The sequence below is a fragment of the Elephantulus edwardii genome, unplaced genomic scaffold (genome assembly GCF_000299155.1).
Source record: "Elephantulus edwardii isolate Elephantulus edwardi_28Jun2011 unplaced genomic scaffold, EleEdw1.0 scaffold00059, whole genome shotgun sequence".
Classification (NCBI taxonomy): domain Eukaryota; kingdom Metazoa; phylum Chordata; class Mammalia; order Macroscelidea; family Macroscelididae; genus Elephantulus; species Elephantulus edwardii.
The window spans coordinates 14767102-14783086 of record NW_006399809.1 but is presented as its reverse complement, the minus strand read 5'-3'; the positions used below and the strand labels follow the sequence as shown (position 1 = coordinate 14783086).

General features: G+C 39.7%; 1 protein-coding gene across 4 annotated transcripts in view; it reads left to right on the top strand.

Moving 5' to 3' along the window:
- The window catches only part of BBS9 (Bardet-Biedl syndrome 9), a 677588-nt gene extending 663363 nt beyond the window's left edge, over positions 1–14225 (top strand). For all 4 annotated transcript variants that reach the window (XM_006887603.1, XM_006887602.1, XM_006887601.1 and 1 more), the window contains 2 exons: positions 13891–14001; positions 14194–14225. In XM_006887603.1, coding sequence (XP_006887665.1) covers positions 13891–14001; positions 14194–14225 — 143 coding nt within the window. The remainder of the gene's footprint in view (positions 1–13890; positions 14002–14193) is intronic.
- Positions 14226–15985: the final 1760 nt, after the last annotated feature.

Below are 15985 nucleotides of genomic sequence, written 5' to 3'. Positions count from 1 at the left end.
TCATAGGATTTCTGTGAGTTGTAGTTGACTCAGAAGCTCATAACAAGAAATCCTAAAATATTAGAAATTATCACATGCAAGAAAATCTTGATGATGATTAAAAATAAAACTACTGGAACATCAACAGAGAACTGCCAGAAATGTGAGCTGGGTTTAGAAGAGGCCATGGCACTAGGGATGCCATTGCTGACTTCAGATGGGCTCTCTGAAGGCAGAGATTACCAAAAGGATGTTTATTTGTGTTTTATTGGCTATGCAAAGGCATTTGACTGGATCACAACAAATTGTGGCTAACACTGAGAAGAGTGGGGGATCCCAGAACATTTGATTATGCTTATGTGAAACCTATACCATACAGATCAAGAAGCTGTTTTTCAAACAGATCAAGGGAACACTGCATGGTTCAAAGTAAAGAAAGGAGTGTGTCAGAAATGTATCCTTTCTCCATACCTTTTCAATCTATATGCTGTCGTTAAAGAGGCTGGACTTTATGAAGAATGTGACATCAGAACGGGAGGAAGACTCATCAACAATCTGCATTATGCAGATGACACAACCTTGTTCACTGAAACTGAGGAGGCTTTGACGTGTTTACAGCAGAAGGTAAAGGACTGCAGCCTTCAGTATGGGATTTCTTCTCAACATAAGAAAAACCAAAACAGAAACCCCAAATAACCAAAAATCTTCACCACTGGGCCAATAGGCCAAATTATGATAGATAGAGAAAAGGTTGAAGTTGTTAATGATTTCAGCTTGCTCAGATCCATAGTCAACATTGGCACCAGAAATCAGGAAATCAAAAGACTAATTGCATGGACCTCTCCAGAGTACTAAAGAACGATGATGTCAGGCTAGAGACTAAGATATGCTTGATTCAAATCATGGTCTTCTCAATTGCTTGCTATGTGTCTGAGAGCTGGATAATGATAAAAGAAGAATCAATATCTTTTATCTTTAGTGTTGGAGGAGTATTGAACATACCATGGACTGCCAAGAGAACAAACACATCTGTCTGGGAGAGGGTGAAACCAGGCTGCTCCTTGAGACAAGGATTTTGAAGCTCTGTCTCACATACTTTGGACATGTTGCAAGGAGGAACCAATCCTTGGAGAAGGATATCATGCTTGGAAGGATAGAGGGTCATCACAGAAAAGGAAAACCCTGGATGAAGTGGATTTACACAGTGACTGTGGCAATGGGGTCAGGTGTATCAGAGACAGTGAGGTTAGCTCAATATAGGACAAGGTTCAGAGCCATTGTTCATAGGGTCACTATGAGCTGTATCAACTTGATGGTATATAGCAACAACAACAAAAATTTATGAAAGGACATTTTAATTAAAAAGTTTATCCTTGCCCAAACAAAAAGATGATGATCTTAAACTACTGAAGTAGAATTATGACTACCACTATTACCAAGGAAATATTGATGCCTTTGAACTGTGGTATTGGAGAAGAGTACTATATATCCTGGAATATACACTGATAATATGAGAACTGAGACACAGACTGATATTTGTACACCAATATTCATAGCAGCATTATTCACCATTACAAGAACATGGAAACAGCCCAAATGTCCAACCACAAATGAATGGATTGAGAAATTATGGTACACTCACACAATGGAATACTATACAGCACGCAGGAGTAATGGTTTTGTAAATTATTACCTAACTTGGGAGGGACTGTAGAGCATTATACTGAGTGAACTAACTCAGTCCCATAAAGATAAATATTGTATAAAACCTTTATTGTAGAATGAGTATAAGAATCCAGGAGGGGTGAGAGAGGCTGGAAGCAGAGGGATGTGGTTGTGCAGGGGGAAGGGGGTTGGGGGTTAATCACTGGGTTGTACAATTTGATGGATGGGGAGGTAAGGACAATTGAAAGAATTTGTACAAATTTGTATTTGAATTTTGAAAATAAACTAGTAAAAAAATAACAATTTTTTTAATGGGGGGGGGGGAAGAACAACAAATAGCTATGTCTTGGAGAAGATCCAGCCAGAGTACTTCTTGGAGGCTAAGATGGCAGCGTTTCATCTTAGATACTTTGAGCATGTTGTTAGGGAAGGTAGTCCTTGGAGAAAGACATCATGTTTGGGAAGCTGGTGTTGTGGAATGGGCTCAAAAGTGTCAGTGATGGTGAGGTTGGCACAGGATAGGTCAGAGTTCAGTTCTGTTCACAGGGGTCATTATGAGTCATTCTTGACTCAATGGCACCTAACAACAACAGCAACCATCACCAATATAACTTTCTTTTTCTTCCTCTTTTTATAATTATTGTTTTAATAATACTGTAAGATGATCAAAGAGCTCTGGTGACATAGTCCTTAGAGTGTTAAATTGATAACTCAAACATCACATCTTTCTAGTGGTTCATATCCACAGGCAGTGCCCAGGTCAGAAGATAGACAATCTCCTCCTATGTGATCTCTAGCCTCAGGAACCCAAAGGAGAGTCAACTTTCAGTCAGTTCTAATTAGATGGCAATAGAGAAGAGGTTCTGGCAAAGTTAAATGCCTGTGGGACATTGTAAACTTAGAATACTATATCCATAGTAGTTTTCTGTGAAGATTGGATTAGGTAAAAAATAGATTGTTGTTTATATTTGGTTGTTTTTCAACACACACACACACACACACACACACCCCAATTTTAGCACCAAGACTAACTTTGGCCTATAACCTGTTTTTCTAAATTATCTTATTGCAAAATAGTCATACTTGTCTGCATTGACATATTGTCTATATACAGCTGCTTTCACATAACAATGGCAGAATTAAATAGTTGTGGTAGAAACTTTTTCGCTTTGAAAGCCTAAAGTATATTTACTGGCTAACTCTGTACAGAAAATGTGTTCCAGCTCTTGGGTTAGACTTCTGTTTTAGTCTCAAGATCGGCAATGAAGCTGATTCACCTCAGATTTGATCAAATATTAGACTCAACAGACTGTGTAACAGGAAAGAGATATTTGACAAGACAAACAGTAGGTCTCTCTCTGAGTAAAGTAGAGTACCCACCTCTGGAAACAGTCACATTTTATGGCATCTGGTCACATCCTTCTTTGCTGCAGAGCTGTGTTCTTACTTCATAGGTGGATCAGCTTGTGGAACCCCCTTCTGCTCCAGCCTATTCCCTATGGGGTCTTTTATCTTGACCCATATATGTGACTTTTCCTTTGCTGCTCCGTACTTTGGTCTGGAAGCAGATGGAATCTGACACATGTTTCAGTGTGCCATTCATTTGTATACTTTCATCATTTTCTCTTTATAAAATAGGGCTGTCACATTCTATAGTGTGTGTGTGTGTGTGTGTGTGTGTGTAACTAATCTATATTTGTTCCCAGTCCAAAGAAAGGTAACCCAACAGAGTGCAGAAATTATCCAACATTATCATTGATATCACATGTAAGCAAGATTCTGCTGAAGATTATCCAAAAAACTACTGGAACAGCATATCAGCAGAAGTTCAGGCTGGGTTTAGAAGAGGCTAGGTACTAGGGATATTATAGCTAATGTCAGATGGATCTTGGCAGAAAGCAGAGAGTACCAGAGAAATGTCTATTTGTGTTTCATTGACTATGCAAAGGCATTTGACAGTGTGGATCACAACAAACTGTGGCTGATTCTGAGCAGAATGGGAATCCCAGAACATTTGGTTGTGCTTATGTGAAGCCTATATTTGGACCAGGAGGCAGTTGTCAGAACAGAGCAAGGAAACACTGCATAGTTCAAAATTAGGAAGGATGTACACAAGGGATGTGTCCTGTCTCCATACCTTTTTAGTCTATATGTGAAACAAATTATCCAGGAGGCTGGGCTCTATGAGGAGAAATGTGGCATCAGGAATGGAGATACACTCATCAACCATCTGCATTATGCAGATGACACAACCCTGCTTGCTGAAACTGAGGAGGACTGAAGTACTTGGTGATGAAGATCAAGGACTGCAGCCTTAAATATGGATTGAAGCTCAACATCAAGAAAACAAAGATTCTCACCGCTAGGCCGATTGGCAGCATCATGATAGATGGTGAAGAGATTGAGATTGTTAACAGCTTTCGTTTGCTTGGCTCTACAGTCAACACTCTTGATACCAGCAGCCAAGAAGTAAAAAGATGATTGCATTGGGAAAGTCCCCTGTCAGAGACCTCTCCAAAGTACTGAAGATAGCAGTCTGGAGACTAAGGTTTGCCTGATCCAGGCCATGATCTTTGCAATTACTTGCTATGCATTGGAAATCTGGACAATGACTAGGGATGATAGAAAGAGAATTGATGTCTTTGAGCTGTGATACTGGGAAGAGTATTTAATGTATCATGGACTGCAAGGAGAACAAACAAGTTCGTCCTTAGAATGGGTGAGACCAGGCTGCTCCTTGGAGGCAAGGATTCTGAAACTTCATCTGACATACTTTAGGCATGCTACAAGAAGGGACCAGTCCTTGGAGAGGGATATCATGCTTGGGAGTGTAGAGGGAAAGCACAAGAGAGGAAGACCCTCGATGAGATGGATTGATTCAGTGTCTAGGGTAATGGAGATAAGTGTACAGGATAGAGTAGGTTTTAGGGCTGTTGTACATAGGGTCACTATGAGTACCAGGTGAATTGACGGCACATAACAACACAACAACAGCTAAAGTTTACCTAAATGGAATAACTTGCTCAAACCAACTAGTAAACACCAAGCCACCATTTAACCCGGTTCATATATCTTCTGGGCATAACTTCAAACTCTGTATACCATGACTGTCTTCAGTGGTGTGATGAAATTGTCTAACACAATCCCATGAATACTAATTACTAAAGATTTAGAGATTTTGCATGTGAATTATTAAATACAGCCATGATATTAAAATTAAAAATAACATATATTCAAAATTTTCCTATTTGTTATTGATGGTGTGCCATTGTTTCAAGCACAACTCATAGCAACCCTACGAGCAATGGACCTGAACGCTGTCACATCCTGTGCCATCCTCATCATCTCTGATATACTTGAGCACATTGTTACACACTGTGCCAATTCATCCATTGAAGGTCTTCTCTCTCTTATTGAACCTTCACCTTTCCAAGCTGATGTCCTTTTCGAAGGACTGATCAATTCCTATTTAGTTTATTGCTTTGTCCATTTATCTGTAGAGAGCTCTGTTGGCCCACTGGTGATAAGATGTGCTGCAATCCCAAAGGCATGCAGTTTGAATCCATCAGCTGCTCCATGGAAGAGGGATGGACAGTCTCCTCCTGTACAATTTACTGTCTCTGAAAACCCACTGGAGGATCAGCTATGGACTAGTTCTGACTCAACGGCACACAAAAACAACAGCAACAACTGTTCTGTGTACTCTGGAGGTTATTTACATCTATTGAATTCATGTGGCGGAATTACTCTATCTCTTCTTAACTTTACATTTTGTGATGTGATACTGGTTGTTTGAAATTGATTGTGGAAAGAGCATGTTCACAATGGGTTGTTAGGTGCCATTGGCTTGACTCTGACCCTTAGGGAGGACCCCTAGACACAACAGAAATTTACACCATAGAAATGGGCAAATGCTATGGATCATGGCTTGACTTTTTGCCATGCTGGGAAGCCAGCTGTTTCACACTTACTAGTATATGACCACTCACTTTGCATTCTGACTTTGACCTCCAGCATTCCAATGAATACTTGGAAGCAGGAGTGGCATCCACTTCCTAAACCACATGCTTCTGGAAACTCTATGAACTTTGAGAAACGACGATAGTTATAGAAAGGCTTCAAGTCTTTTGTTCATAGGGTTGCTATGAGTCATGCTCGACTCCACAGCAATGAACAACAACAACAATTCCAATGACAGTCACTATTATTACCATAGTAATCAACAACTTTCAACAGTTAGCTTTTATTGTTCATAGTAACTAATTTTATGATCATTGAACCTAGTAGTAAATGAGGCAGCTCTGGTGGCCCAGTGGTACCGAGTTATGCAGCCAGCTCACAGAATAATAAAGCACCAGATACTCCATAGGAGAAAGAGGGGCAGTTCATGCAATTCATAGCCTCTGAAACCTGCAGGGCTGTCAGCTAGGAGTCAGTTCTGACCCTTTGGCCCATAATGACAACAAGCAACAATACCAAATGACAGGAGTTGGTATCTTGTCCGTTTCATCTTTCAAGTAGTTAGTTTCATGAATTTTTATTATGTTTTACAAACATTGGTTAAGGTGGAGGGGAAGATGATGTTAAAAGCTGGTCTTTTTAAAAGCTGACATAATCTCTGCTCTCATTCCATAAATTCATAGCAGACATAATAGATCACAAAGTCAAATAAGGATACAAGTGCATTGACATTTTTTGTTATTTTAAGTCAAAAGCTGGGAAATGTAATCTTGGTCATGGTTGTCCTCATCCACCTACTTCACCTCATCTCCACCTCTGATGGCTTATATGGATGTGAGAAGATAAGAACACATAGATGTCAACAGACTTAATTCCCTGCAGCCCAGGCTCTAACTAGTGGCTTTCTCCCTATGACACTGGTGAGGCACGGAAATCCAAGTAAGGTGAGAGGACATAGGACTAACTGATCATAGCACTAACACTCTTTTCTCTCTCTGAAGCCTTGTCGCTTTGGGGACTTGGGGCAGCAGCCTTGTGCCAAGCAAGGGCTCAGCTCACTCTCACCCTTTTGCTTTAACTCTCAGATTTAAAGCTGGAGGACAGCTTAGTTGCATGTTTTCATTGAGCTCAAGCTATCAGAAAACAAAAGCTAGGCCAATAGTATTCTCAAGCAACTTAGTATTCTCAATCTAATTGAGAATCTAAATTGAGTATTCTCAATCTAACTCCATAAAATACTTCTATTGAGGCAAAGACGCTGTAAAGTAGCTTTGGGAACTTTTGACAGAAGAGGGGAGTGGGGAAATGAACAGCAGAAGGGAATTAAAAACCAAAACACTTTGGAACTATAGAACAGGATGATGAGCCTTTCCTTATAGGATTGTTTAAAGATTGAGTTTTTCTTTGAAAAATGCCTATCAGAGTGCCTGATACCCAGTAGGACCACATATTACTGGTTTCCTGCTTCCAGATCAGAAATCCCCAGTTCTCACTTGCTTTTGTACATTATGACTTACTTGTGTCACACATACTACTTCTAGATTATTTTGTCCAGCTGTAGTTTTTCTTCACTTTTCCTTTTGTGGGATGGGCTCCAATCCAAGGACACTTCATGTGGTGTCCATGGACCCAGGACCTACTTCCATGGATGAACTTTAGAGGATCATAGTTTGGATGTTTCTTAGTTTATTTCTAATCTTGCTTTTTGGTTTTTGGTTTTGGGTTGTTTTTTGTTTTTTGTGTTTTTTTTCTACACAGCAATTCCAAAGGCTTGCTGTTTGCGGCCACCAGCTGCTCCATGGGAGAAGGATGGGCGGTCTCCTCCTGTGTGATTAACTGCGTCTGAAAACTCATTTTAGGGTCAGCCTATTGATCGGTTCTGACTCTATGGTGCGCAAAAATTTCATTCCATCCTTCTCAGCAGTTTCTGATTCTAATTCTAAGCTTTAGATTGCAGATTTCTAATATACTCTAGGGAGTATCTATGCTGCTGGTCATTTGACCACCCTTGTAATAGCAAGTCCAGATTTCAGAATATGCTTCGTATTGTAAGACACCTACAGTGACTCTGCTGTTTTCTGAAGTCTTGGAGAATGTACTAATGAAGATTAAAAACTATAGCCTTCAGTATGGATTACACTTCAAGATCATGGGGGGAAAAGCCCCAAAAATGGACCAATAAATATCATCATGGTAGATGGAGAAAAGATGGAGAATATGATTAATTTTGTTTTCTTGGGTTCACAATCAAAACCCATGAAAGCAATAGTTAAGAAATCAAAGGATGTATTAAAATAGGCAGATTTGGGTGCCAAAGACCTCTTTAAAGTACTCAGGAGCAAGGATGTCACCTTAATGTGTACCTAAACCAATCCACTCACCACATATGCCTGTGACAGTTGAACAATGAATGTGAAAGACCAAAGAAGAATGGTTCCATTTGAATTGTGGTAATGGCAAGAACATTGAATGTACCATGGCCTACTAAAAGAACAACAACAACAAAAAATCTGTCTTGGAAGAATTGCAGCCAGGATACTCCTTAAAAGTAAAGATGATGAGAACTCCATCTCACATAATTTGGGCATGCTGTCAGGAGAGGCCAGTTCTTGGAGAAAGTCTTTATGCTTGATAAGATAGAAGGTGAGAGAAAAGAAATAAGTGGACCCTCAACAAAGTGGATTCAAACAATGGCTACATCAGTGGATTCAAGCACAGCAGGGATTGTGAAGAAGGAAGAAGATCTGGCAGGGTTTCATTCTGTTGTTTATAGGGTCTCTGTGAGTTGGAGATGACTGTATGGCACCTAGAAATGACAATGTTCCTCAAGCAGCTACTCTACTCCAGAGTCTTTATGTAGCTGCTACAGTGCCACACGTAGTAGATCTCTCCATAGACACATCGTCCCGTTTAATCACAGGTGACGATTCAAGAAGTCACATAGCAGGGGTTATTACCACATGCTGTGGATTCCCAATTTCTTTTAGATGGATGAGTACCCCAATTCTTAATTTTTATCTTGAAGCTTGATTATTAGCACCACTTCCAAAGCTGGTGAATTTTAGCAAGAAAGAGTCTGAGGCAAGAACTAAAATGATGGCATTTTATCTAAGTACAAGGCCAGGGTAGAGAGAATGATTTAAGGAAATGTTTGAAGTGATAGAAAGCGATAACTTTGCATGGGCGACTAGTTCTCTCAAAGAGCAATGAAGATCAATCAATAGTGACTGATTTTATAAAACACAATGAATGAGAATGATCATATGAAACACAATGTGGATGAAGGAATGTGTGAAACACAGTGTACATAAATGAAGCACGAAGTGTACAAATTTTATGTGCAAACCAATATAATTTTTTTTTAAAAAAATCAAATAAAAAGAGCAATGTAGAGATGTAGCAGGTGCATGCAGCCAATTTACAGCACTTGCCTGAAGGGCTTTAAAGGGGAAATGATAATTTAGTTCCAGGGAGAAACAAAGAAACAGAATTCACTGCCCAGCTTTCTCTTCTCCACTTGCCCACTCATCAGATGTTCATGTCTATCCTCTGATGTTCCTTCCAAACCAGAAGTGGCAGAAACTCATATTTTTGGCGTGTGTTTGGTCAGTCTTGCTGCATGGAACTTCAGCATTTTTCAAGCTGAAAGAAATCAAGGAAGAAAAGGATCAAGTCTAGAGTTTTAATAGTGAAGCATTTTGTGAACAAAGTATTATATGACACAGAAAGCATCAGAAGACAGAATATTCATGTGTCAGAAAGGATTGGTCAGTGTTCAATATTTCAGGGATTTGTATACAATTAAGAACCAGTTGTACTGAAATAAGAAGTCTAGAGTGCTCTGACAGCGTTGGCAAAACCAAACAACCAACTCCAGGAATTGGCAGTATACCAATATGGGCTATAATGCAGCCCTCAATGTGCTCATTCAGCTATGACAAAAAATTTAGAAGACAGCAAACTGAGCAACTACTGAAAAAGATCCACATTCATGCCCATTCCAAAGAAACCTGACCCAGCAAAATGTAGTTATCTCACAATATCTCATGCAAATAGAGTTTTGCTGAAGAAAATTTAAAAATAGTCATCAATAGACAACTGCTTAGAATTTAAGCTGGATTCACAAGAGAATGTGGAATGAAAGATTTCAGTATTAATTTCAAATAGAAAGCAGGAAATATCAGAAAAAGGGTTTACCTGTGATTTACTGACTGCAAAACCATCCAGCTGTATGGAGCAAAACACATTATTGATAAAGAAGAATGGGAATTCCAGAACACATAGTTGTGCTCATGGGGAACTCATATATAGACCAAGAAGAGCTATTAAGACAGAACCAAGAGTTCCTACATGATTTAAAAAAAGGAATGAAAACAAGATTGCACCATTTCACCTTATTCTCCAGTCTCTATGCTGAGCAAATAATCCTAGATGCTGGATAATATGAAGAAGAATGTGGCATCATTATTGGAGGAAGACTCATGACATGCAGTTGACACAACTTTGCTTGCTGAAAGCAGACTGGCTGAAGCTCTTACTGAAGAAGATCAAAGACTACACACAGCCTGCAATATGGGTTACACCCCAACAGAAAACAAAACAAAAATCCTTGTATTTGGACCAGTATCTCATTGGAATTGGCTTGAGAAAGACTGACAATCTATTCCTGTGCAATTGCCTGTCTCTGAAAATCCTCTGGAGGATCAGCTATAAGCTGATTCCAATATGACGGTACACAACAACAAACGTATGTATGTAGCTGGTACCATTGCTCACCCTCTAGGAGGTTTTCAGATGCAGTAAATTTCATGGGTAGAAATTACTCATCTTTCTCCTGCAGAGCAGCTGGTGGATTTAAACCACATACTTTTGTGTTGGCAGCACAATTCTTTACCACCAAACTACTCAAGCACCAGTAGAAAATGGGAATTATTGAACAATATCGTGCGTTCATGCAATATAATTGATATCATGCAAACAAAATATTGTTGAAGAGCATACAGAAATAGAACATTACATTGAAAGGGAATTTCCAGAAATTTAAGCTGGGTTTAAAAGAGGCCATGGCACCAGAGATATTATTGCTGATATCTGATGGATCTTGGCTAATAACAGAGAATATCAGAAAAATGTCTATCTGTGTTCTATTGACTATGCAAAGGTATTTGACTGTGTGGATCATTACAAAGTATGGCTAATCTTGAGAGGAAAGGGAATCCCAAAACGCTTAATTATGCATATACGAAATCTGTAACTAAATCAAGAGGCTATGTCCAAACAGAACAAAAGAACACTGCATGGTTTAAAATTAGGAAAGGTGTGTGTCAGGGCTGAATCCTCTCTCCATACCTATTCAGTCTGTGTGTGTGCTGAGTACTGTTGAGTTGGAAACGATCTGTAGTTGACTCTCCAGCAGGTTTTCAGAAGCAATTAATCACATGGAAGGAGATTGCCCATCCTTCTCCATAGAGCAGCTGGTGGATTTGAACTGTGTGCATTCAGAATTGCAGCACAGGTTCTTACTGCTAGGTTACCAGAGCTCCCTTCATTCTGAATGCTAGACAAATTATTGATATGGGCGGGGGGAAGGGTGACATCAGAATTGTAGGAAGACTTATTAAAAACCTGCTTTATGCAGATGGCATAACCTGGGTCGCTGAAAGTGAAGAAGATCTAAAGTACTTGCTACATAGGATCAAAGACTGCAGCTTTCACTGCAGATTACCCCTCAGCATCAAGAAAACAAAAATACTCACCCTTGGGCCAATAAGCAACATAATAATAGATGGAGAAAAGATTTTCATTGTTAACAATTTCATCTTGCTTTAATCAATAGTCAATACCCTTGGTACCAGAAAGGAACAGGAGATGTATAGCTTTGGGAAAATCAGCTGTCAGGAATCTCTCCAAAGTCTTGAGTGGTAATGATGTCAGTTTAAGACTAAGATGTGCTTGATTCAAGCCAGTGTTTCAAACCACATGATCTGCATCTAAGAGTTGGACAATGAATAAGGATGACTGGAGAAGAATTGGTGATAGTGATGTTGGAGAAGAGTGTTGAATATCCCATGAAGTGCCAAAGGCACAAACAGGTGTGTCTTAGAGAAAGTGCAACCAGAATGTTTCTTGAAGGGAAAGATGGTGATGCTTCATCTCACATAGTTTTTACATTGTAAGGAGAGGTTATTCTTTGGAAAGGAAGATGGTCAACTAAGGAAAGGAAGGTACTTGATGAGATCGATTGATACAGTTATCTGTGGCTATGGGCTCAAATGTGTTAAGGATGATAAGGATGGCACAGGATAGGACAGACTTCAAATTTTTTATTTGGCATTTAGTAACAACATAACATATGCATTACAAAAGTTAGACAGTGATTGTGGAGACTATTAATTTAGCTTTTAGTGAAAAATATTGAATGTTTTGTGAGACACTAGAATGTTCTGTCATACAGAAGGTCTTATGGGTCAGAATCATCTTAATTGTACATAACAACCACATTTAGCAGAGTTCTGTCCCTCAGGGAACAAACCCCTTCTTTCTGTTCTCTTAGCTATTAGTCTCACAGGCGTAGCCTCCTTAGCCTCCCCTCCAACTCACCGCACTGTCTTCCTTCTCTCAGTTGGATGAACATCAAGGAGGAGAAAGAGAGGGATGTTATTACTTGGCCTCTGACACAGCTCTCCACATCGTGGAACCTGTTCCCGGCCTCACAATCACCTCAGCACTGCTGGAGCTGCAATGCACCCTCAATGATATTAAGCCTCTTGGTAGCAGACTGTCTTCGACTCATGCTGCTGCTGAGAGCCGGCTAGTCCAGCGGCTGTGAGCATGGGCTGCAGGCATGCTGGGCACTAGTGTGAGTCCTGGCTTGCTCCCTAGCAGTACTGTGACTTTGGCGAGTTACAAAATCTCTTGAGACCTCAGTTTTCTTATCTGTAAAATGGGAGTACCAGTATCCATTGAGTTGCATGATTTTCAGGATTTGAGTAAGATAATGTGGGCAGAGTTTCTTCTACTTGAAAGCATTCCATAATTTATTTGTTACTATGGTGTACAATATTTTAAAGATATTAAAAATAAGCTTCATTTTACTTCTCTCTGAGATCCTTCCATGCTCAGATAAAGCTGAGATAGTCCCATGATGTTGGTGGATAATTCTGTCACTTCGTGATTAAGGAACAACTTAGGCTACTACTAATTCTTATTTTATGAGCACAGGCTGCCTGCCTCTCTTCCTTTGGCATCAATTTCATTTTCAGAGCTGATGGATAATCAGGAATATTTTCCTTCAAGCCTGGATCTTAACAGTTCCTTCTCTTTCAAGTGATATTCTTTTCAAATCAAGATGAATGATACCCTCCTTCCTGAGTGTGATATGAGCTCCATGAACTCCCTCACACATAAAGCTCAACTGAAGTATGACTTTGGACTCAGTGTGTGAGAAGCCTCAGGAAAAGGAAAAAAAAAATAAAATCACACTTCATTAACAGGATGAATGGTTTTGGGGGGGAAAAGTCTGTACAGTATACACCATGCTAGCACATTTCCAGGACACAGTGGCAAATTATCAAATCAAGCTGGAGGTGTAGTTAGGAAAGTTCTCCTATAATTTTGAGTTTCTCATAAAAGATTGTTGTGATTAAATCAAATGGCTTACACCCAGTGTTTCAAGAGAACAGTGACACAAACTCATCCTCAAGTCACCTTTGAATTGAAATCTTCCACAATGTCCTTCATGACTTTGCTGTTGATTTATGAAGTGTTTCTGTCTGTGTTGTAAGGTGTTGGGAATTGGGGGTAGACTCAAATTCCAGAAAAAAAAGCCACCACAATCTCTCTGTCAGAACACCAATAACCTTTCTCTTTGCTCCAGGAAGATGCCTTCCCTCATGTCAAAGTGCTTTGTTTTTTGTTTTTAATCTTTTCCGGTGCTCTGGTATTAAAGTGAATTCCTACTGAGGCCCCTTTGGAGTATGAATATCACATATGCAATAGGTTTTGTCCATTCTGACTTTTAAAGAGATAAATCTCAAAATGATGCCATTGCTGCTATTGCCAAGATATAATCAGTATAACATGCCTTTGGGGGCTATAACTCAACCCCAAGATGTTCTCCAAAGAGAGACATTTAAGATTATTCTTTTTGGTTCACTCCTGAAGATTGTTGTCACATCATTTATTATCTTGATGATTGCTACATTCCTAAGCTGTGGTTGCTGTGTAGAGAGACAGATTATCCTACACTTTGCTTAAAATGTTTACTTTTTTGTTTTTTAAAACTAGGTGGCTGTACTACAATCCCAGAGTCAGACCTAGAGGAGAGATCAGGAGAACAGGAATCCACAGGACTGTTTACCAACCATAAGCACCTGCTTGCAGACACACCTACACCTGGTAAGACAGCGGGAAGCCTCCACAAATGATGCGTCAGTCACAGCAACACTGATGTTGTTTTAGCCGGTACCAGCAAATATTTTGCAAAGCTACTGTTTTACTTTTTCATCCTTCTCTTCTGCACTGGTGTGGCTGAATCAGCCCATTTGTGTATTATTTTCATTATTAATATCTTCTCTCCCCCCTTGACAGAAGTTTCACCCCTCCATGGAGTCTCGGAATAATCCAAGTCTGTGTGACAGGAAGATGCCCTTCCCACAGCTGACACTATGGACCTCATGCCAAGCACAGATGGGCAGCTGGGCCACGTGCTTCCTCCAGCTCACCTTCCACGAGATAGCATTACTTACAGATGGGAACAGAATTTCTTTATTTTTCTAGAAGGATTTGTAATTCTCTGAGCAAGTTGGTTGAAACTTGTCTTGCCAGAATAAGATGTGACTGAGTTTTGGTCAGATGAATGCTGACAGTCGGAGGATATAGTAAAACGACGTAGTTCAGTAATAGACTTTATAATGCAGACCTAAATAATTTGATACCCCATTTTTCACAGGATTCTTATAGAGTAAATGTATCAAATTTAATAAAGCATCTCATTGGCAATCAATATCTTGTATTTGATTTATAATTCAATAATTTATTTTTCTACACTGTTATTTCTTCATGGGGAACTCTAGAGGCTGGGTTTTATTACTGACCCAAAGGTGATGCTTCTCTTGTGGTTCTAATCTACCAGTGGCTCTGCAGGAGAAAAATGGTAGGGAGAGTCCCACTTTTCTGCTGTTAAATCTGCTCAATTTAAACCTAGCAGCAAGACTGGCCAGTTTCCTCATCAGTGTCTACATTCCCTGTTTATATGTTATACCCAGCCACGTGGAGACAGACAAAGGCAATAGCCTAGCAAAGTCATTTTAAATAATAAATTCACTATACCACATAAGAAGTGGCATAAAAATGCAGAATGTACATTCTTATTTCTAACATTCCTTTGTAAGAAGTACAGCAGAAGATGTTAAATTCATTTTAATTGTGTAGGGAAGGAGTCCAAGTTCACCCTTAGGTTACTTTTACTCAATATACAGAGTTGATATGGATCAGAATTGCCTTAACAGAGATGGAGGCTGGGTTTTTGTTTGTTTGTTTGTTTTATGTTATAAGGACAGTAACAATATTGAATGGATCCACACGTGGCTATACAGGTATATGCTGCTTACTGTTCAGGCAATGTCCAACCACATACGCACCCATTAACACAAAGTCAACTCATTGCTGTCACATTGCAGTCAACCCACAGATGACCTTCCTGTGGGTTTTCCAAGGCTATAAACTGCATGTGAGGAGACTGCCCATCTTTCTTCCTCAGAGAGGCTGATGGATTTGAACAGCTACCTTTTAAATGAGCAAACACTCTTAACTGACTGTGCACCCTACCTTCAACCTTTTGCTGAATTGGTGAACTGTCATAGTACAAACATCCATCCTGTTTTTACCCACCACAACAGTGACAAGAGCACTAATCAGGGGCTAAGTTCATCCCCTTCAAGGGTATTCTCCCTGGCAAAAATCACTGAAAGAAGGTCCAGTCATTGGTTCTGCCAGCCCAGTCTAACACTTCTAATATAGAAACAACATGGCCCCAAAAGTTGCCAGGATGCCTGTGTTCATGACCTCTTGAACATGCTCTAAGATAGATTAGGAGGCAGGACTGACCATCCTCTTCTGAAATAACAGGCCTCTTAAACCCTATCAATAACAGAACGTTGTTGACATAGTGCCAGAAAGTGAACCCTTCAGTTAGAAGACACTCCAAAAGTAACTTGTGAGAGCTGCCTCCTCATAGTAAGTTTTACCTTAATGAGGTTGATAGAGTAAAGCTTTTACCCCATGAGGGACCTACATTTGCTAATGTGTCAAGAATGAAAATAAGGAGAAACAGCTGCAAACATTCATTAATAACTGGAACATGGAATGTCCAAAGTATGAG